Here is a 22,870-nt window from a genome sequence, read left to right as displayed (position 1 = left end):
TATATTTCTTATATAATATCAATTTAGGAAATAAAACCGTGCCGCTACTTACCAAACTTAAATTACTCCGTACTAAACATGTCACATGCCAAATTCTCACATCCTAAAATATCAAGCAATCCCATGCTCAATCAGTAACGGAATCCGATACACGAAGTGGCCGCGGTGAATATTAACGTTGTTATTGTTACTGTCGCCACTTAGCCAACAGCGGCGCCTCTGACACCCAACACCGTCCAATAATGAACCACAATACACACTATAACCACCCTTGATGTCAAAACATAAGTGATAAAACAGCGTACGAGCTCCACCATCAGGCGTTTGTCACCTAAACGTTGACAGCAAAAACTAACTTCCTACAGTTAAACCGAGATGCTTGTAACCAGTTAATAACGTGTTAATTTTCAGTGTATCGAGTGTAGTAACACATCTGTCTGCGCTCAAAGGCTCCGAGCCGAGAGGATGTTTGTTTTGAAACGGCAACATTTGGATCTGAATTTGTAGCAGGTGTTACATTTCAGTCACTTTGAACTGTATTGCGGTGGTTTGGTATTAAATATAATGTTTGGGCAATGAGTAACTTTGCTGTTTTCAGGATATTAATACGTTTCAAAGCTGGTAGAGCCAGTTCAGACGTGGTTCGACCTGGAAGGTACAACCGCCACACCCACTTCAAGCGTGAAGCAGTTCTGCGTTTCTGTATAAGAATGTGGAAATCGGCAGACTCACATGTGAGGCGAACGTCTAGGTCCTTGTGAGTTGCGACGCATCTGTGGTCGACTTCAAATAGAATCTGTTTTTTACGGAGATGGTACTCCTCCTCTACTACTCCAATCGTATAAGAAAGATGCCTAATTCCTACATGGAGGATAAGTTGACCTTAAACTAAACTAAAGCGTGTACAATAACGAGATTTTAGGTGGGTATGTTACAGTCACTTGAAAGTATCTTTCCTAGCTTTCAGGGTTCTTTATGTAAGCGAAACCGACCTTCCAGGGGATGAATTATTTATAACCTGACGACTGTGCGTATCAACAATTTGCCTTTGTTCCCTGTATATAACAACAACGACCCAACCCCTAATTTTCGAATTAAAAATGGCGACGGCCTAAACAATGGAAGGCGAAACGACCATCGGCGTGCATTGTTTTAGAAACAATAAAATGGCGCGGCCATGATGGTGAAAATGTCAAATCTACTCGCGAATTCCACCCCGCGACGTTCCAAATATGAAATTCCCGCGCAGAAATGGCGGCGAAGGCAATTTTTACAAATGGCTGCCGGGCCCCCGTCTGTCAGGTGGTTTGTTTTCTGCGAGCGCCTTTCAGATGCGGGCTTCGCGGCCACGGACCACGCACCACGCACTACACGACCCTACATGGATACGATACGGTTCGATGCCGGCACAAAGCCGATCCTAAGCAATTCCACTGTTATATTTCCATCGCGACCTCTCTAATTTGCATTTAACGTATTTCTGAAGCTCAGGTTCTACCTAAGCAAGTTGCCGTTGCGCGCCGGAAGGTATCATGTCTGCGGTGGGTCGTAAGGAAATTAGTTTTAGCGGAGTGGGTTAAAAGGTCGAGTTTCCGTTGGGTGTAGGTTTGGCGTATGATTTGTGGCATCGCCGGCCGGAGCGTGCGCGGTGACGTTTGGCGTTTGGCGGATTCATTACTGAGACAAAGGCGGAGGGGCGCGGGGCCGGAGGGCCGGAGCGCCCCCGACCACCAGCCACTTTCTAAATCACTGGCATGTATTGTTCGATATTAGTTTCTAGACGCCGGGATCGAGACCACGGTTTCATTTTGAAATGCATCGTTCGTCATTTCACGTAATTGCCCTCGAATGCGCCCCGAGTTGCACTCTTTCATACACATAAGAAAAAATATAAATAACATTTCAAGATAATCAGACACTAAAAACACACCACAACCTTTCTTTCAAAACAATTTAAATACTTTATTGGATCTGTGTATACCAAAGTACAATTTAATATAAAGAATCTTAAAAATCAATTCTCCGACCAGGAACAAGTGTGAATGACTGAGAATATAACATTGAAAATCTTCAAAAATATACATTATACACCGAGTAGTTAGTAACTGAACTTTTTGTTTATTGAAAATAATTTTGAAATTATTATAATAAGAATACACTATCATCAATGCTTGTTGCATACTCAAGACACCACGCAAATCTGTGTTCATATAACGGATCCTCTCATATGTGGGATGGGAATAGTCGCTAACAGAGATACAAATTTAGGCGCTACTGAAGCAAAATAGCTATAGGTACAGGAAGAAATAATTATTATAGGTAAATCCTTATCTACTCCATTCCTATTATAATCCTACCTTTTTTTAAATATAGAAGTCATAATCGAGCATGTAGACAACCTGACGGTAAGTGACTACAGCCACTTATAGATATTTGTAGGTAATAAACACCAGATAAGAGGCCTACGTGAGCTTGTCCAAAGATGCGTGGCTACCGACGACTTCACGACTAAAGTGGAACGCCTGGGATAAGTAAACATCGCCCTTAAAGCGGAACACAGCAGCAATTAACACTGATGTTAGCCAGAAATAGGTATGGCGGGGGGTGTAAGTATTGTACCACTTTAAAAAAAAACTTAAATATAGAAAGAATATTGTACCTCATGGTGATTGATGAATGAATTTTCATCTCTCATAATCCCTAAAGGACTGTTTCGATATATAATATTAGGTAAATAATAAAAATCCTTGGGAGTTGCAAACATAACATTAATATTCAAATTGCTTCAACCTGTATCTTGTACATCACATTTTCCTTGTTTCAACTTTTGATATAGAGAGAGTCTTTCAGAAATCTCGGTGTCTTTGAAACTAAACTTTGAGACATACTTTTCCGAGGCGTTCCAGCTTAGTCCTCAGGGGTAGCGGCGCATCTGGCCGACCTCAGGTAGGAATATCTGATCCTATCTGGGGTTGATTACAGATTTCCATGGGCAGCAGTAGCCACTTACCATCAGGTGGACTGCATGCTCGTCGGCTACTCCTATATTATAAAAAAAAAACAAACAAAAACTAATAAAAGAGTTGAAGAACTGTCTTAGAATCTAAGAAGAGAAGGTAAACTAACATAGCTCTACCCACACGTTTTCGTATCAATAAGATCAATCTTTTAAGAAAACATTTTGGAAAAACATCGTTGAAAATTTTGAAAAAGGTTCAACTGCAGTTCTACAAATACTTAATATTTTGATTACATTGATTAACTTTGATTACAACATATATATAAGAACTAAGTAAAACAAATAACTACACTCAACACTTCTATAGGTAACTAACTACATGGAATAGTGTTGTTATCTTATAACGAAAACATTAGTATTAGAATTTGATATCTATTCTTAGAGATAAGGATGATATTCATATATAGGATTATTTTTTTATAATATAGAAATAGCAGACGTATATGCAGTCTACCTGATGGTAAGTGGATGCTACTGCCGCCCATGGACATCTGTAATCAACCCCAGACAGGATTACATATTCCTAGCTGAAGTCGGCCACAGATGCGCCTCTACTCGTGAGGACTAAGCTGGAACGCCTCGGAAAAGTATGTCTTCCTTACCACACCCTCAAACCAGAACACAACAGCGCTTAACACTACTTTTAATAGCCGGAAACAGGTGTGACGGTGGTGCTGTAGAAGTCAAACCACAAAACGTTCTATCACCTTCAAACTTACTTTATCTTGAAGTTATTTTTCTTTTGAGACGTTTGGGAAAATTATAAGAGTAATTTGGATGATGCAGTGATAGCCTAGTGGTTAAGAAACGCGGCCTCTCGATCGAGGGGTCCGAGGTTCAAATCCCAGGCACGCACCTCTGATTTTCAAATTTATGTGCGTATTAGAAATTAATTATCACTTGCTTAAACGGTGAAGGAAAACATCGTGAGGAAACCTGCATACCTGAGAGATTTATAAAAAATCTTAAAGGTATGAGAAGTCTACCAATACGCACTTGGCCAGCGCGGTGGACTATGGCCTAATCCTTCTCATTCTGAGAGGAGACCCGTGCCCAGCAGTGGGACAGTAATGGGTTGATGATGATGATGATGATGAATTTGGATGATATTAAATGGATATTAAATGATATAAAATGAGATGGATATTAAATATTGCAAAGAATTGGTAGAATTAACACACCTTTGAAATTTCTTTTACTCTTAGGAGTGTAGGTTCTCTCACGATGTTACTGCGCTGATAAAAAGATAATCCATTTCTCCAATCATCGTAGAGACTCATTAGGCAATTATTGCTTTAAATCTTAACTAAATATACAATTTAGTCTTCAGAAGATAACAGATATCAGAAACGGTAGTGACTACATATTACCTCACTGATATTATACTTTTACTCGACTTCAAAAAAGTTGTTGTATAATGTTAGGCTCTAGGAATGTATTTTTACTTATCTAGTAATTTGTCTGTGTGGTGCCTCTTTATTAATTTAGTCAGTAAAAAACCAAACCCTAAGATATAAATGAAATTAAAAAGCGCTAGAAAAGTTCCAATCAATAGTTTTTTTTTCATTTATATCCATAGTATAGAGCACTATAATGATTCATTTGTTAATAAATTAATTTGATGTTATGTATTGAATACTTAAGACAGTGATAGCCTAGTGGTTAAGAAACTCGGCCTCTCGACTGAGGGGTCCGAGGTTCAAATCCCAGGCGCGCACTTCTGATTTTTCAAAATTATGTGCGTATTAGAAATTAATTATCACTTGCTAAAACGGTGAAGGAAAACATTGTGATGAAACCTGCATACTTGAGAGATTTATAAAAAAAAAATAATCTCAAAGTTATTTGAAGTCTACCAATACGCACTTGGCCAGCGCGGTGGACTTTGGCCTAATCCTTCTCATTATGAGAGAAGACTCGTGCCCAGTTGTGGGATAGTAATAGGTTGATGATGATGATTGAATACTCGCATAGTTATAGATTTGCATAGATTAAAATTCTGAAACTCCTAAATTCTATATGACTACTCTATCACTATTTTCCTTTCTCTATTATATTTTAACTAATATTATTATTATAAATAATAAAGGAATTATTATCCATTTTTAGTGGTTGGTTAAGTGGACTTCGGAAGCACTACCGTATTATACCTTTTTCCGCTTATTTGCAGTTTTAAACGTTGTTGTTTTTTAGTTTAGAGATACTCATTCGAGGCATTCCAAACTAGTCTTCGAACAATGCACCTGTGGCAAACCTTAGATATAACTTTAATCATATCTTAATTAAAATCAAGTTAATTTCAGGGATAATAAAAAATAAATAACTATTTCTATACTTATAGCCCCACACTAAGATTTACTTGCGTCTTGGGTGCCATAAACGCACTCAAAGACAAATACGTCAGGAATCGAAACTCATCATTTAGTCGTCTGTCAGGCCGAGGATCGAACCCGGAACCTATGTGTCAGACTGGTGTGGTAATCATTGGCAACAGTGGCCAATGGTGGATTAACTCTGTATTTTTCACTGTGAGAAAATTCCGAGCGAAAATAAACGTGGCAGTAACAAAATGAGCGAAATAACTAATTAAAACCGTGTTTACCTGTGAGGTGCGGCTGTGCGGAGGGGCTGTACGGCGACTTGATTTGCGGGAAGCCTGCAACAAACAATTATATTAATTAAGCAAAACAATCGCATCCCCGAGGAATTCTCATTTAAAAGTGCTCGCGATAGAGCGATACCGCCGGGGCATCGTTACGTCGCCTGTTTCGGATGAAAATGTTTTACGAACTCCAGACTATGTTCTACTATTGTTACTCAGATGTAGCTATTTGATAGATATAATTATGATACTGTAGCTTCATTAGTATCCTCGCTAGCCTATCAATTTTTGGTTAAAATATTCAGTTAATTGTTAGTTAATTTAATATTGTAGTAAACAAACATGCCTGCTGTCCTCCTATCAACTCCATACAGACCAAGGATTCTAGCTGAAGTCAATCACAGATGTTTAGCCACTTTAGAAGACTAAGATTTTTGCTTCATATATTAGTCAGCTATTACTTAATATTGAGAAAAGTTGAGTAAAGTAGAGTAAGTTGATTGCAATTTTATAAACAAGAACCATTTTTTTTTCAGATTTAATTTATCTCATTATAAAGATCCGTGGACTGCAATAACCAATCAGTTAAACTGCATAGCAGTCTGATTATGGGTATTTTAAATTAACTTACATTGTATTAAATGGTTTAAAAGTAATTAAATCCTGATACATCAAATATGTTACATGGAATAGATACCATAATATGTTTTGAATAATTAAGTAATCAATTTTCAATACATTCTCAATTAATCCACATTTACATCAGTTATAAATAGACATCGAATTATATGTACTATTAAAATGCCGAAATATGCATGCAAATATGCACAAAAAGGGACGAAATATGTACTAAAAGTGCAAAATATGGCCAAAATATGCACTATCAAATTACTATTTATTATTAAGTTTTACGTTTTTTACGCAAATCCATTGCCTTTAGTTATTGGCATGACGATCGAATTTTATCGACACATCTAGAATTATTTTTCATTTTTGTCGAATTATCATATAATTACAGCCTTACTTTCATGTTATTAAAGTGTGAACATATGAGAATATTTTTTGGTATCTAACTATCTACCAAACTAAAAAAAATATTTATGAAGACATTTTTTTAATAAGTGACTGTAAACAATGAACAAAATGGAACATTGAAAAAATATAAATTTTATATAACTGTTTATTTTTTTTAACTTTTCCGAATTTCTGAAAAATCATGGTCATCGTCATCTAAACCTTTAGTATTTCGTAACTAATCGTAATATAAATGTTATATTTATGGTACAAAGGTTATAGGTGTGGTATTTTGAATTTTTTTTTTACTTATTTTCGGAAAATAATATAAATGGGGCATCACCCAACTGTAATCTTACAGTTATGAACCTAAAAACAAAACGCCGAATACATATAACTAATGATATATGCACTATCAATGAAAAGCGCTAAAATATGCAGTAACACCAAAAAAGTGTCATTTTATGCATTTGCATATGCAAATATGCAATCGCATATAATCCGATGTCTAGTTATAAATCATTTTACAATTTGCTTTTTATACAATTTCCAGGTATGAATCTAGCTCTAGTTGAGGTTATCCTTTAGTCTTTTATTTAAATTATTATGATATTAATGCTACTATTGTGTAAAATATAAAGTAACTATAACATAAGCATTAGTATTAGGTATAAAATCGCAAGTATAAAATTAATTATTAAAAATGTTCGTGAATAAACAAAATGCATTCAAAATGCACCAGTAAAATTAATAAAGTGAAGTGGGCTAAAGTGAAATGCTCTCACAATTGCCATTATTTATAGTATACCTACACATAATTTACCTAATATTTTATCATAAAAACATATCTATGTTTTATTTTATCGTATCTTAACAGATACATATCGTTGACTTTGATATACTTGGCATCAAAATTATTGTACTTCATAACATATTCGACTTCACTTCAAAGTTACACAGTATGTTCGGTAACGACCTATCAAAAATGTATTCTCTTAACAGTCAAAATATGGTGACTATTAATATACGTACGTAAAAACTACGTACCTTACTGTACCCTTAGTATGAGTTCTTATGTTTTTACAAAAATTACTGTTTTTGTATTTGTTTACGTATTTCCCATACATTTCCAATCAGTTCTGATACAGCCCGTTAGGGTCGCTGATTGTAAATGTATGGGAAAATACGTAAACAAATACAAAAACAGTCATATTTGTAAAAACGTAGAAACTCATACTAAGGGTACTGAATTGAATTAATCAATCAATTCTATCTATCAATCATAGCCTTGCTTTTATGGCATCGTTTGGTAGTTGATGATTGGCAGCATGTAAGCCAATTTATTTTTTAGAAGTTTCGTTAAAAAATAATTGAAGTGGGTACTTTAATAAACTGAGTGAAAATACCTACTTTACGGATATCTGATAAATAGTCGTTCATATATGATTCTAAAATAGCTTTAGTGATTTAAAAATGATTGTTTTATAGAACGTTTTATGTAAAAGTAATCATAAAAATTTAGAAATAAACACTCTATAATTCGTAGATTTGGTCATTATCTAAGCCTAGCAAATATTTAGACTCATAAATGTCATTATACTGAAACATTCCTAAATACCTACTTATTTATTAAAACTTTTTAATCTTGTTTACTCTAATATAATCATATGAAATTGTGGAGGAATATAAAGACCTGAATATTGGATACATATTATTAACAATAACTTAAAAGTGACCTAATTTTTAAGTATTTTCTCCTACTTTCCATAGGGATAATATATATACTTTCCATTTGTATATAATTGTCCATAAATAAAAAGTTCTCAGTTTTTCAAAAGCCAGCGCAAGCAGCTCCGCAGTATTGCCAAACAAAATTAATTTCAGCCGACGTGTGACAAAAAGGTATATTTTCTGTAGTATGTAATATTCAAATGTAATTGTTAGGACCCCTATTTGCTCAAACTACCCCTATTTTTGAGTAATTTGCGGGGTGTTTCGTGAAGAGCCCTAAGAAACCGAGTATGCACAATTCGGTCCAAACCCACGCCTGAATTGAGTATCAAAAATATAAAATAGATATCCGAATGTTTCTCTACTTCACAGTATCTATATAAAAGTTATGTAACATGTAAGTTCGTGGTCACCACAGCGGTATTTCATTCGGGCTGTTCCAACTTAGGTCTCAGGTGTTGTGGGAATTTGATTGTGGATTTTTTCCTCATACTTACTTTCTTACCTACATATGATATTTTTAACAGTTTGAGTGTATGTGTATAGTTTTGAAGGTGGTGGAACCCTTTGTGGTTCGACTCCGGCGATACCACCGCTATACCTATTTCTGCCTAATAACAGCAGTGTCAGGCACTTTTCCGAGGCGTTCCAGCTTAGTCCTCAGGGGTAGCGGCGCATCTGTGGCCGACCTCAGGTAGGAATAAATAATCCTATCTGGGGTTGATTACAGATGTCCATGGGCGGCAGTCGCGACTTACCATAAGGTGGACTAAATGCTCGTCTGCTACTGGTTATTATAAAAAAAAAGTTGTATTCGTAACCCATAATACGCCTTATCTTAGTGTAGGTATGTAGGTTAATTTGTAAACACATTCGTAATATATAAATGATTCATACTAAACTTATACCTGCTTAGTTCAATTTTTAAACTAATGTTATAAAAGAAATAAACTCAGTCAATGTATAAATCTCTTTTTGAAGACTCTATATTTTTGTGTTTAAATAACCTCAAAATATTCAAACCGACATGAATTATGTATTAAGTCACGACTGAAAAAAACTTCATAACACGAATATTCACATTAAAAGTCATATTTATTCAAAAAGCTTCAACTAAATAGTATTAGTTATTTATATTATTTTTTGTAATATTTTTTATGTTTAAATTCTTTTGTGCATATTGATGGCCTGAGGTAAAACATAATTTTATTAAACTATGATTTGAAGTTAAACCAACAAAATAAATTATAATCTGCACATTTATATATCACTAGCTGACCCGGCAAACGTTGTGTTGTCATATAAATAAGAAAATGCTAAGGGTGAACAACCCTTATCACTTGGGGTATGAAAAATAGATAGTAGCCGATTCTCAGACCTACTGAATATGCATATAAAATTTGGTGAAAATCGGTAAAGCCGTTTCGGAGGAGAACGGTAACTAACATTGTGACAAGAGAATTTTATATATAAGAAAATTACAAAATAAAATTCAATAGGTATGAGTATACGCAAAGTATTCCTTACACATTTTGAATAACAAAATGTGATTCGTAAGAGATTATAAAATTATCAAATAAAAATAATAGGTAATGTATGATAGAACTTGAAATATTTGAACAACACCGAAAACCAATTTTAGGCGCTATTCACTAAAATTTGAATTCAGAGAGCTATCAAGTTCCACTGGGGATTATAAAAACACGCGCGCAGAAAAGGCGCGTAATCGTATCGGCACAGACTAAATCGAATTTCGCGAGCATAGACAATGAGGCGAAACAATCGAGCGAAGACAACGGTACATTCAGTCGGGTCTATTATTTTTTTGGAACACCCGAGCTAAGCCGATTGTCGTCCAATTTTAACGATATTAAGAAAAAAAGCACAAAGGCGCGAGTTAAAGACTTCCTCAATTATGTGCGGTGGCGGGAAAATAAATAAATGAATTGGTGCGTGTAATGCCGCCATTGTGCGCGCCCGGACGCGGCTGACCGTTTCTGCTTTCACGGCCCATGACAAACATTAAGGTAATGGACAGCTTAATTCTTGCATGAAGCCATTTTGACGTTGAACAACGTCGGAGCAAAATAAACACAATGTGTGTTAGGATAACAGAATTAGGTGCGTCAGGTGTGCGGTTAGTGGGGTAGGTTATGTAATTATGTAACTACAGTTACTGTACATGTTTGACTTAATGGTAGATACCCAATTGGTGGCCTGGGAAGTAATGTTTTAATTGAATCCATGTCATATATTCATGTTAATAACAGTGTTGTTTTATCAATTCTTGTGGTAACTCCCAAGACGTCGTACGTCGCGTACAATATCTGTGACGTCATATGCCTGAAGGCAACAAATACAATTACATATTAAATGCTAAGGTATGAACAGCGCTAAGTACACTACAATATTTTAAATGGTAAGTCATTCATATAGATTATCATGGCTAGTTTGTATGGAGACAAATCTATAAATTTTGGGACCTTTGTCTACGGACATAAATCTCCCGTTCTTTCGTTTAGAAAATAAAAATATTTTATTTCATTTAATTTTATACACCCATTTTCCGCTGCTGGTTTACAAAATAAACAGTAGATACCTAATTGATATGAGCTGATGATATTTTAAGACTTTACCATTTCATGTTAAGTGTACCTTTATAAAACAGTTCAAAAGGCTAATAATAGAGTACTGAATAGATAATCCAGGCATCCATTGACGAAGTGAACTTGACGTATCGAGTGGGCCAATGTCAGGGCAGAGTGCTCCTCCGTAATCCGCTTTGTTTAGCCGGAACCCGATGCCCTATTGTTGGGTTTTTTCACCACAATCGGCGCTTAGAAGAGGTGAGAAAAAATCGGTGAAGTGGCGACACTAAGCTTCAGTGTCACTTTAAATTTTATAGATAACTAAATTTTTGATATTTTGTTGATGTGATTAAATTTGAAGTTGAAAACAGTACCCTTAATATGAGTTTTTACGTTTTAACAAAAAAGACTGTTTTTGTAATGTTTACATATTTGCCCATACATTTCCAATCAGCGCCCCCAGCGGACTGTATCAGAACTGATTTAATTAACAGTAGTTCATTTGACTGAAACAGTTTTACACATTATTACCCCACTGCGAAGGGTAACGGTTTTTAAGCGTATGTATGTCTCCTTCTTTGGCACGCTCTACAACCTGAAATAGCTTGGCTGGTTTTGACATGAGGTGTCGTTAAATTCATCTTAATTGTATGCGCAATATAATTTATGTTACTTTACTTCCCTTCAGCGAAATATTTTAGGCAGTCGAGTTTTTATGTTTATAATAGATACCTATTAGTGTTTTTTTTATACTATCTATACTTATAATAAATCTGTAGAGAGGTAAATTCTGTACATGAAATATATTTCCTAAATAACTATCAGGGGGTGATTAGGGATCGATACTGATGCCAAAAATGCCATCAGTAAAATTTTTGTCCGTCTGTCTGTCTGTCTGTCTGTATGTATAACCCCTATAGAAACAAAAACTACTAGACGGATTTTAACGAAACTTGGTACAATTATTTTTCATACTCCTGAGCTGGTTATAGTATACTTTTAATCACGCTACAATCAGTAGGAGCATAGCAGTGAAGGGAAATGTTGGGAAAACGGGAGAAGTTACTCCATTTTTACACTTCCGTCGCGTGTGCAACCTAAATAGTTAAAGCTACACAGAAATCATGTATGACGGAAATGTTCTCCATAAAATTATATAAAACTTATCCCACGACAGCATATGTGTACCTTTTATGGTTGAATCACAATAACACGTGTAATTCCCGATAGCTTAGCAGTTCATAGCTTTCTGATTATATTTGTCTACTCCTACGTTTATAACACTCTCAGTCATCCCTAATTAAAAAAGTTAACAGTATTAACTATTTCATACAAAAGAATCATAGAAATCATACCCCTGAGTGATAAGGGTTGTTCACCCTTAACATTTTTTTATTTATATGGCAACACAAAGTTTGCCGGGTCAGCTAGTTTACAACTAAAATAGTGTATTATCGGCTTCGTACAGGACTTCAGTCCAATTTGGTAATCATTTCAAATATTACGGTAGAGCAGCCACATATCATAATCACTTTTACTTCGAAAATCGACATCCTTAGGAGTTAATCTCATGGTGTCTTGCATGGGGTGTGCCAATATGAGTGATAAAGTGTCGTAATCCGGCACGCACAATACGCGTGCTCAGCTGCGACATAGTGTATTGTTGGATTTTTTCTACACAACCGGAGCTAAGAAATGTGAGAAAAAGGTGAAGTGGCCACTTAGGCTTCACTTTAATGTTGCGGTCTTGCCTAGGCTTAGTGGGCTAGCTACGAGCATAACAGATTTGTGGAATAGGAATTTACAAGTTATAAAATATATAATCTACACAGTCTTTCAATGCAAGAGTATTTAGTGGATGTTTTATGAATTTCAAAAGTAGCTGATTTAAAGAGATGAAAAAGGGTTAAGAGCTACACTGTTTTTAAGAGGCCCATGTCTAGGATGAGTCAGTGATGATATAAAAATTATGAAGTATACCGAAATTATCCAGGTTAACATTATTAACATATGTTATAGATTAACATTTATTCAATTGTCATTTTTTTCATTCAACCTGTCAATATCGACAAATTTAATGATAGAAAGGAAAAATACCTACATGGTATAAATATAAAAAATAAGATATAAAGACAACAAATAATTATTATTATTCTTGTAAATATTCTTTGATAAATAAGCGTATTTTTTAAATTGAAGTGTCAATGAGTTTTCATCCCAAATTAAAACATGTAGCCTTATAAATGTAACCATTATGGCATAGTTAATGGATAAGAATATACCAATTAGTTGACATGACATCGATGGTACTCGATGTTACTAGTTGCGCAAGGGACTGTTAACAGCCCGCCTAATGAGGCCCAATATTGTCAATTCGTATCAAATTCCACTCGCCTATGAATTCTTCTACAATTAATAGAAACGTTATCTAACAGCCGTAACAATGGGGACATACGGGGAGATATCGTGTTTGTAACTGAAGGAACTAGTCAAACGTTTATAACATCAAAATGACTATACCTACAGAGAATAAGAATTGTATCGGTTCATTTGGATAAGTATATCTGTTTACCTATATTCACTATGAAAATAAGTTATGGAATGTGGAATAAATACAAAATATTTTTTGTATGAAAATAAACTTTAGTCTTTCTGCATTCAATCACAAAAGTACAAGCAAGCAGTTATCTTCAGATATAGAAAAATTGACCACCTTTTTTAATATAATATATCGAATAATAAATCGTCTTTTTTAGTTTTTCTTGTTTAGTTTCGTCGATTTTATTATAAAGAAACAAGAATAATGCAGTTATTTCACTAAAATATTAAAAATAATAGGTACCTACCAGTCATCGTACTGCTCGACAATCTAGAGCATTGCTTACAATAAAATTAAAAACTTGCTCTATGACAAACTCCTCAGTCACTAATCGCTACAGGTCTGTACAAAATATCATCCCGTGTGTTTCTGCGTCAAGTGGGGCTGTCTTAACAAGGCCTGGGTCAATGATGAAGTAATGAATCATGATGAATAGACACCCGTTACTCCGCCCCTACGTTACTTAATCATTCGTTTTCAATTTGAATCATTGCTTTTACAGCGAGGCGTGTGAGGTGCAATTTGTAGATAAAATGCATAATACTGTAAACAAATAAATAAAATTTAATTGTAATGTATTGTAAATGTGAAACTCCTTTAATTATTTATTCTTAAATGTAACGCTATGAATAAGATCTATGAGAGTTGCAGCTAATTCAACTCTACCTTTGTCTGAAAGGAAGATGACATACTTGGTAAAGTAGCCAATTAGCTAAGTATATTACGAAATACTCAAGAACATCTTATACATAGAAATATATCGTTAACATACTAAACTAACAAATCAATAGTAAAAAGCGACAATCATAATCATTTAATATTTGTTTAAGTTTTTCTTATATAATGTAGGAGTAGGAAATGAGCATGCAGTCCACGTGATGGTAAGTGGCTACTGCCGCCTATTGACATTTGTAATCAACCCCTGATTAAACCTACCTGAGGTCAGCCACAGATGCGCCGCTACCCCTGAGACCTACGCTGGAACACCTCGGAAATGTATGTCTGCCTGGTAAAGCAGACATACTTTTCCGAGGTAACACCCTTCAGGCCAGAGCACAGTAGCTTTTAACACTATTGTTATGAGGCAGAAATAGGTGAGACGATGGTGCCTCTGGAGTCAACCAATTTTTCTAAAATTCGTATTTAGGTGGAGCTTTTGTCTTATGCAAGACAAGCTGTCATTTTTTATTAGCTTCCTTAAGAGATACATTTTTAAAGACCCTTTCTTAAGTTGAGATCTACTCATTTATGATATGGGGTACAAATATCCTTATACTGTGACAGGACATATGCGCACAATCAATACTGGTAAAGTTAACAATTTAATAATAAAAGCTTAGAGCGTTGTCTGACAGATAGCCAGGATTAACTTTCTTCAAGTTGACTTTGTGATACACCAACACAAAGTCAATAAGACCCTTAGAGCTGAGTATATTGAGTATCGACGCACCATCGACCGGTCACAAATCCCAAGGCACCCAGCGTAAGTCAAATCGCCAATTCACCGTCACACCCCCTTATTATGGAAACGCGTTGTAAGGGTAACGAGGCTATCGAGCTCGTTAATCGCGGGCCGGTGCGCACACGGCGGCTAAGACCTAAAATTTCAGGCATCTAGTCTATAAAGGCTTAAAAGTGTCTTTCCACTACAGACATGCAAGCTATTGTCAAATAACATGATCATGATTGAAGGAAATTATATTGAATAAAAACAATAATATTATTGGTGGATTTGATACATCCATAAAATAAGCTACCTTGCACATCTCTGGCGAATAGACATTCTAAATGTTCACTTTCTTTAAGTAGAAATTGACGAACTACAAGACATTAACTTAAAAGTCAATACAACCCTTAGAGCGGAGCATATCGACCCACCATCGACCGGTCACCAATCCCAAAGCATCGTACCTACAGCGTAAATCAAATCGCCAATTCACCGTCACACCCCCTTATTATGGAAACGCGTTGTAACGTTAACGAGGCTATCGAGCTCGTTAATCGCGGGCCGGTGCGCGCACACGGCGGCCATCTTGGCTCAACCGTCAGTCACATTTAAATTCACAACACGTTCGCGACTTGTTATTGCACGCACTGCTTATGCCGCGCGTTTAGTAGACGAGTGCCTATGTACTGTTTGTGACAGTGACGTACGTGAATTTGAAACGAGTTTCGGATTGTGTTTGTTTTTAGAATGAGTGGAATTATGACATACGAGCATCCGTTCCAATGACTCTTCTGTGTATTAAAGAAACCTGTACCCTTAGTATGAGTTTTGATGTGAAACATCTATAGCCGCACGTAAAAAAGATTTCTGGCGTGGCGACGATTACCTTTAACTACATAGACAAATGTTCTTTAAGGGACAGAGCTATTAGAACAATGTGATAAAAAAAGACAACTAGTGTTTGACCTTGCGTTTCAAGTGTACGCAAACGTAAATATTGACCATGGAATATAGTGACCAATGATTACTTCAGTCAAAACGGGACATCGATTTTTTTATGTCAAATACTTTTTACTTGAAAAAATATAGTTAGAAATAATAAAAAACGCGCTTTTATGATAAAATTAACTAAAAAGTAGAAAATAATTTTCAATATAGGTATCATTTAAGGAAAAGTAAACAGTATAATTGTGCAAAAAATGTGGGGCGCTTTATGAAAATTGATAAATGGAGCACCCCATGTTTTTTTCACAATTATAATATTTACTGTTACTTAATTGACAATGGCAACGGTTCATTTCGGAGACAACGGCACGAAGCATCGAAAAAAGGGACTGTCCCGTTAAAAACGGGACGTATGGACGTATATTTCTCATTGATACTCATGCTTGTCAAAGACAATGAAATAATGGAACAGAAGGTAAAAAATGTCCAGAACTGTCGATAATAGTTTTAGTACATCGTTTACGTAGAAATGTTATAGTACAGTTTAACTAAATAAATTATTATTATATAAATATATAATTTGATGAAAGAATGTATCTATACAGATGTATCGACTGGTTTAAAATATACGATTTAAAAATTGTTTATATTTATTATCGTATATTAGTAAAGATTACTCACTCCTAACAAGAAAATGTACCCAGTTTTGAGAATTGAAATAGTTGCGTAAAAAAGTTTTGCCACGTCTCCGTGCTAAAATGTCCCTAAAATATTTGAAATAATTATTTATCTATTATGTAAATTACGCAGTATTAGTTATTTATTTGTAAATTTTCTCTAAAAATGTTTTTATTTGTCAAGAATTCAAAAAAAACTTACTAATAAGCCGTTTGTGGCTTCATTCAATTTCAAGGCGGCGAAGTATCTTTACTAATTTATGTTTATTATTTTCAGTTTTATTTTACACACGACCATTAATTGCAAAGTTGTGTACATTTTATAATTGTACTAGCTGACCCAGCAAACATTGTGTTGCCATATAAATAAAAAAAATGTTAAGGGTGTTGTTAACAACCCTTATCACTTAAGAGATATGAAAAATAGATAGATAGTAGCCAATTCTCAGACTTACTGAATATGCATATAAATTTTGATGAAAATCAGTAAGAGCGTTTCGCAGGAGTACAGTAACTAACATCGTGACATGCGAATTTTATATAATCTTACCGTGGTCTTTTTGAGGATTAATTTCTGGCTATACAAAGATTGTTTATTAAATTATGTTTAGGTTAATTTATTCAATTAACACGTTCGCTGCGTAAAAAAAAACAGTAACTTTCAGCTAGTGCGACGGCAGTCCAAAAATGCATCCACTTGACTTTCTTATTGTGCGTGGCAGGCCTTTTCGACCCGACACCTCTGGGTGGTATTGAAGCCCTATTATCTTAGTCAAGGCGCATTTTACATTATAAATTTTTATACTTTTAAAATCCTCATGAATCACTTGTCTATACATTAGTCCCGCCCCTGGCTCCTCCAAATAGAAAATTAGAAATTAGCAATCAAAAATGTCTGGTCGATAAGGCCCGATACCGCACTAGAGTGTAATTTCTGTAGTGATGGGATAGTAAAAGAAAAGAAAATATCGAGTCATTAATTTTATTAAATTTTAATAAACACAAGCCGAGCCTTTTTAATGTGTTACACATAAGTCAAAAATAGTAATTATAAAGGTAGACCAAAATTTTATATAATTACAAAGATTTTTCTTAGGGATTTCGAAATATGAACCACCGTATTCTTCTTCGTTATCACTATCATTTTCTAGTACTATTTTGTTTTTACAATGCGCCATTGTAACGAAGCTTGCAGGAAACCGAGTAGCGCGAGCGCGTCCTCCTCTCGAAGCTAGCACAACACTACTAGCGGGTCAACGCGTACGCATCTGCACAGTGCGGCAACAGGTCGCGAGCGGTCATCCACCAAAACAGGCCTGCCCCCGCACTGAGATAACTTTTTTTACGTTCTATGCGGCGGAGGTCGAAAAAGGCCTGCCGTAAAAATACCCAAGAAACAGGTTTCGCACTAGCGAGAAAGACCTATTTTTCCTGTGCGCATATTGGTTTGGCACCGCGTCGGGCCGATTGTGGGTGAACCGCAGTGAACGTGTTAAAGAAATTTTAAAATACCGTATACTATCCTATATAAATTTATTGGTAATATTTTTTATTATTTACCACAGATATCGAAGAAAATTTAGAGATTAGGATACAGAATTTCCCATATATCGATTTATTTTATTAAAATAAACTATAAAAAGTTATATTTTGACTAAAACACACTAATATAAAAATTAAGCAGTGGGATCTTAAACTATAACATACACGTATGAACATCGTGAGCTTCAATAAAATGTCACTTCTGTTCTGTTGATCTATGGTCATAGATCAATGAAAATTTTTTCATTGATCTATGACAGTTCAATTCAATCAATGAAAGTTTTTGTCAATGAAAGTGATAAAGACGCAAAATGCATGGTCATGCATTTTGCGTCTTTATCACTTTCATTGACAAAAACATACTTTGTCTCTTTCTGGTTACTCATGTAATCGTGGCGGATCGAACACGAAAAATAAACAAAATTTAATAATTTCTCTTCATTTACGTGTGATAGGTGATTCCATGAATCTTGTTTCTTTTTCGAGCATAATTTTTGCATTTATGCATTGCACAAGAAGGCATTTTGAGGCTTAAAATTCAAAATAATGACGTTTAACGTGTTCAGTGACATTCGTGTGTATTACTACGCCGCGCGAGAGCGACTGGAGTCGTTTTAACTCGTTTTACACCACTTGACGTATTTTGTATGTTTTAAGTATTGCCCGCTTATTTTTCTGATAATAAAATGTCTGACCGTGATAATTTAGAGAGTGAAAGTGATCAGCCTTCTGCAAAGAAAGCAAAATCACACTATGACACACCATCAAGTCATCAGTAAGTTAATTATTTTTTTATAATTAAAGTATGCATTTATCTGTGCATTAAGCACGCGTATATTTGGTGTGTTTTGAGCGCCAGCAAATGTAAAATCTACTATCTTGGTAGATTAAAATTCACATAAATTTCATTGCATACAATGTTTTTAAATTATTAATTAATTTTAATGTCATTCTTCTCAGAGAATAAATTTATTAAGACTGACAGAATTGTATTTCAAAATCAGCTGATGGCGTGCAGCGCACGAAAGTTTTTTCTTATTTGTTATAAATATGAACATTAAAAAATTAATATGTTTTTTTCTGCATATTACCTACTTTTACAAAATAATGTCGATGTTTCACATCTGCCAGGCGTCCCGTGACGGCTCACATTTTTTTTACAAAAATGACTGCTTTTGTATTTGTTTACGTATTTGCCCATACATTTCCAATCAGAGCAGATTGTAAATGTATGGGAAATACGTAAACAAATACAAAACAGTCATTTTTGTCAAAACTTACTCATACGAAGGGTACTGTTCATTCAGTAACATACATATTTGTATGTGGTAGAGCTCTCTATCTTTTATGAGTGTTACGTCAAAAAGGGCGAATCTTTTGTAAGATTAGCCGTAGAGGCGACATTTTTTAATACAGATTTAATTCTTTTCTTTGACTTAAATATAGATATTTTCTATCTATTAATCAAGAAAATGTTCGTGGTTTGGAAACCAAAGTCAAACTTTTGTAATTATTTGTAAAGTTAAACTTGTTATTAAAGTAAAAAAGTAGATGAAATTTCTTGATCCGAATTAGTCACTACCGCCTTTAAATTAAGATGTCGAAACCAGTCATAGAAAATCATAATAAGTTATTCAATAAACAAGCAGACACTAGAAAAGCTGCTCAACAAATTACAAGTGCCTATTTGAACCACAGTTGAAAATCAGTTAATTTGTAGGCATACATTTCTAAAATTCATAGCTTTTCCATAGATAGACTCTTAGCTTTTTAATAGGTTCCATGACTGTATGTTATTGCGAATTAAATACGAATTTATTTAGTATGCTGCTAAATATGATGACACATTATGCTGAACCTCGACATTCCTTTATGTGATCTAAATATTTTAATCGTAGATCTTAGAAATGAATTATATATACATGCCCAGGCACAAATAACTGGATGTGTCTGATAATTAATTAGAAATCTCATGTAAACATATTTGCATACATGTTTCAGCAGAACACAACGACATTAGAATGACATCAACATACTTAGTTGTAAATTATGGCCTGGAAAATCGTAAACAAAATATTATGTAATTCTACTGTGAAAAGCTTTATCAAACCGCAACAAATTTGAAAAATATATGTTTTTCAAGTCATGTGCTACTTAGTAGAATCAAGAATTTTAATGTTCTAATCTGAATTTCAATTTTAATCAAATCATCATCGACCCATTACTGTCCCACTGCTGGCCACGGTTAGGCCATAGTCCACCGCGCTGGCCAAGTGCGTATTGGCAAACTTCACATACCTTTGAGATTTTTTCTATAAATCTCTCAGGTGTGCAGGTTTCCTCACGATGTTTTTCTTCACCGTTTAGCGAGTGATGATAGTAAAAATCAGAGGCAGAACTTCCGACCCTTCGATCGAGAGGCCGAGTTTCTTAACCGCCAGGCTATCACAATTTTAATCAAATATAATAAGTTAATTTCTAAGACATCCATCCATCAGGTACCGTTTGGAAATCCATGTTCTTCTGTTCTGGGAGGTTTATTTTCATTTTCATTTATTAATTAAGTTATTAAAAGCTTATTTTTTGTCAAGTTACCTACTTGCGTACTGCGAACCTTGTTTTCTTCAACCTTGACCTTAGAATATTAGCCTAAAGTTGTCTACACTTTCTACCTGAACGCGTTTTAATTCATTGTATCATCCCTTCACAATTTTAATTTGCCGTTTAGAAGATCGTTCACAGATTTCATTTTGAAAAGAAGGATTTTAAAAAAGTGTAAAATTAAATCCCTTCTCATGTTGTTTTTTCATAAAGTTACTGAATAATAATTGATTCAAAACTTATTATAATAAGCAAATAAATTTCTGTATTGAAAAATGAATTATTATTTGAAAATGTAACATTTTTGAATATTCTCAAGATTTTAAGAACTTGAATTATTTATGAGTATACATCACTCAAGAGTGATGAAAAGGTTGAGTCATTGACTTTTCATAACTATTTATATACATGCATATATAATTAAAACTCAAAACAATGAAACTCCTTAACGATCCTAAAAGAATTCATTAAAGTACGAAACATATGAAAGCAATAAATTAATATCCAATCGTATTGCGGGGTTGGTTAATTGAAGCGAGCTCTGTCACACTAAACTTGTAATCCGACAAGAATGCGCCCTGTGTGCCAGCGTGGCGTGCGAACCAGTGTACGCAGACACTCCACATCTCTCGGATTTACGTCTGTAAAACCCGGAATAGATTGGTAACGGGCGGGGAGGAGTGTCAACCTACACTGGTAGTGATAATGCTTTCTAATACCGGTCGCTATTTCAATTACCGCGACCCCCAACTCCCAGCTAATCCGCCAACAAAGGCCTCTTATAATTCGAGATGCAAGCAACTCGGCGGTCGGAGGTAATTGAAATTTTATTGCGGATTTCGCAAGACCAATAAATTGTGGATGCCCCTTTAAGCGGCCACGACACTCATCCACTCCGAATCGTTTATTTCCTCTTTTAATTTTATTCCTAGTTAAATATTTCGTAAGTGATGTAACAATCAATCGCAATTTTGAGTTTTTAAAAAGGTTATTTCAAAATAATGTTTAAGACCGTTTTAGGTATTATAATTTGCAAAGTGTAAATTAGCCTTTCAAGAACATTGAATATTTTTTAAGTTTTTTAAGGATCAAACAAGCAGATGGTTAATAGTCACTGTTGCCCATGAACATCTGTTACCATCTCCGTATACTCGTATAACAGAGGTTATACGACGTTTCAGCGTTGCCATTCTCGAGGATTAAAATGATCGCCTCATAATTAAGTAGGCCACTCAACCTGTATCCACATCCTTCTACGACTACTAGCACATGTAATGTTTTAATAATAAATATAAAATAAATAAATAAATAGTACACGGCGTTAAAATAAATAAATAGTATATACAAGAACTGATTTACGATAGTACTATTACTATCGTAAACTCCACACCTGAGTGGAGTGGTACCTAATGGCTCAAACTATACGGTTCCTACCATTTAAATCATCTCCTATTCTCTTTTAGAAGTACTTTTCGGACAGTTGTTGGAACTGACTGAGCAGGTTAGTTTTATTTTTCTTATTACAAAACATTTTTTCTGTTCATACGTAATACCGGTAACCTAGATAAACAAAGCGGCTATGAAGTCTTTGCAAAAACTTGTCAAAACACAGCCACCGGGGAACTTAATGATGTTTTTATAGGCCACTTAAGTTTTGAAACTGTTAAAAACTTGATAAATTTTGTGTTGCGGTACGAATATTTTGTAAAAAAATATTTTTTAAACTTGTACGTTATGAAGTTAATAATTTAACAAAAAATAAAGACAAAATATTTTATTTACATTCTGTTGATAGAAAGGGAATTTGTCCTTTTCGTTTAACAATAAATATCAAGCTATTGTCAGTATGTAATGGACAACAATGATCACTTAATAGCTCAATAGACGTTACTGTCAGCCAAAATAGAATAAAAAGGTGTCTTCTTCAAGCTCCTATTTAAATAAAATCAGATGATTAATTCCTTTCATTGGCACAAAACTCCTTTGACAAAGCAGTAGCGGGTTACAATCGGGCGCTCGATTCCGTCGTCAATGGAGCAGACATCGCATTGTGGCAGAGGAAGTGTCACACTTTCTCAAAACCCCTCGTAATAATAGAGGCAGAG

The 22,870-nt window shown here is 34.8% G+C and overlaps 1 protein-coding gene across 5 annotated transcripts in view; it reads right to left on the bottom strand.

Annotated features, from left to right (window-relative positions):
• The window catches only part of LOC140742364 (visual system homeobox 2), a 133,830-nt gene that overhangs the window by 87,344 nt on the left and 23,616 nt on the right, over positions 1–22,870 (bottom strand). For all 5 annotated transcript variants that reach the window (XM_073073284.1, XM_073073300.1, XM_073073292.1 and 2 more), the window contains exon 2: positions 5,622–5,675. In XM_073073284.1, the coding sequence (XP_072929385.1) occupies positions 5,622–5,675 (54 nt within the window). The remainder of the gene's footprint in view (positions 1–5,621; positions 5,676–22,870) is intronic.

This window comes from Epargyreus clarus, unplaced genomic scaffold, assembly GCF_041222505.1.
Source record: "Epargyreus clarus isolate Ecla_fem2 unplaced genomic scaffold, WU_Ecla_fem_2.2 ptg000001l, whole genome shotgun sequence".
In the NCBI taxonomy this organism is placed as follows: Eukaryota; Metazoa; Arthropoda; class Insecta; order Lepidoptera; family Hesperiidae; genus Epargyreus; species Epargyreus clarus.
This window is presented reverse-complemented; position numbering and strand designations above follow the sequence as displayed.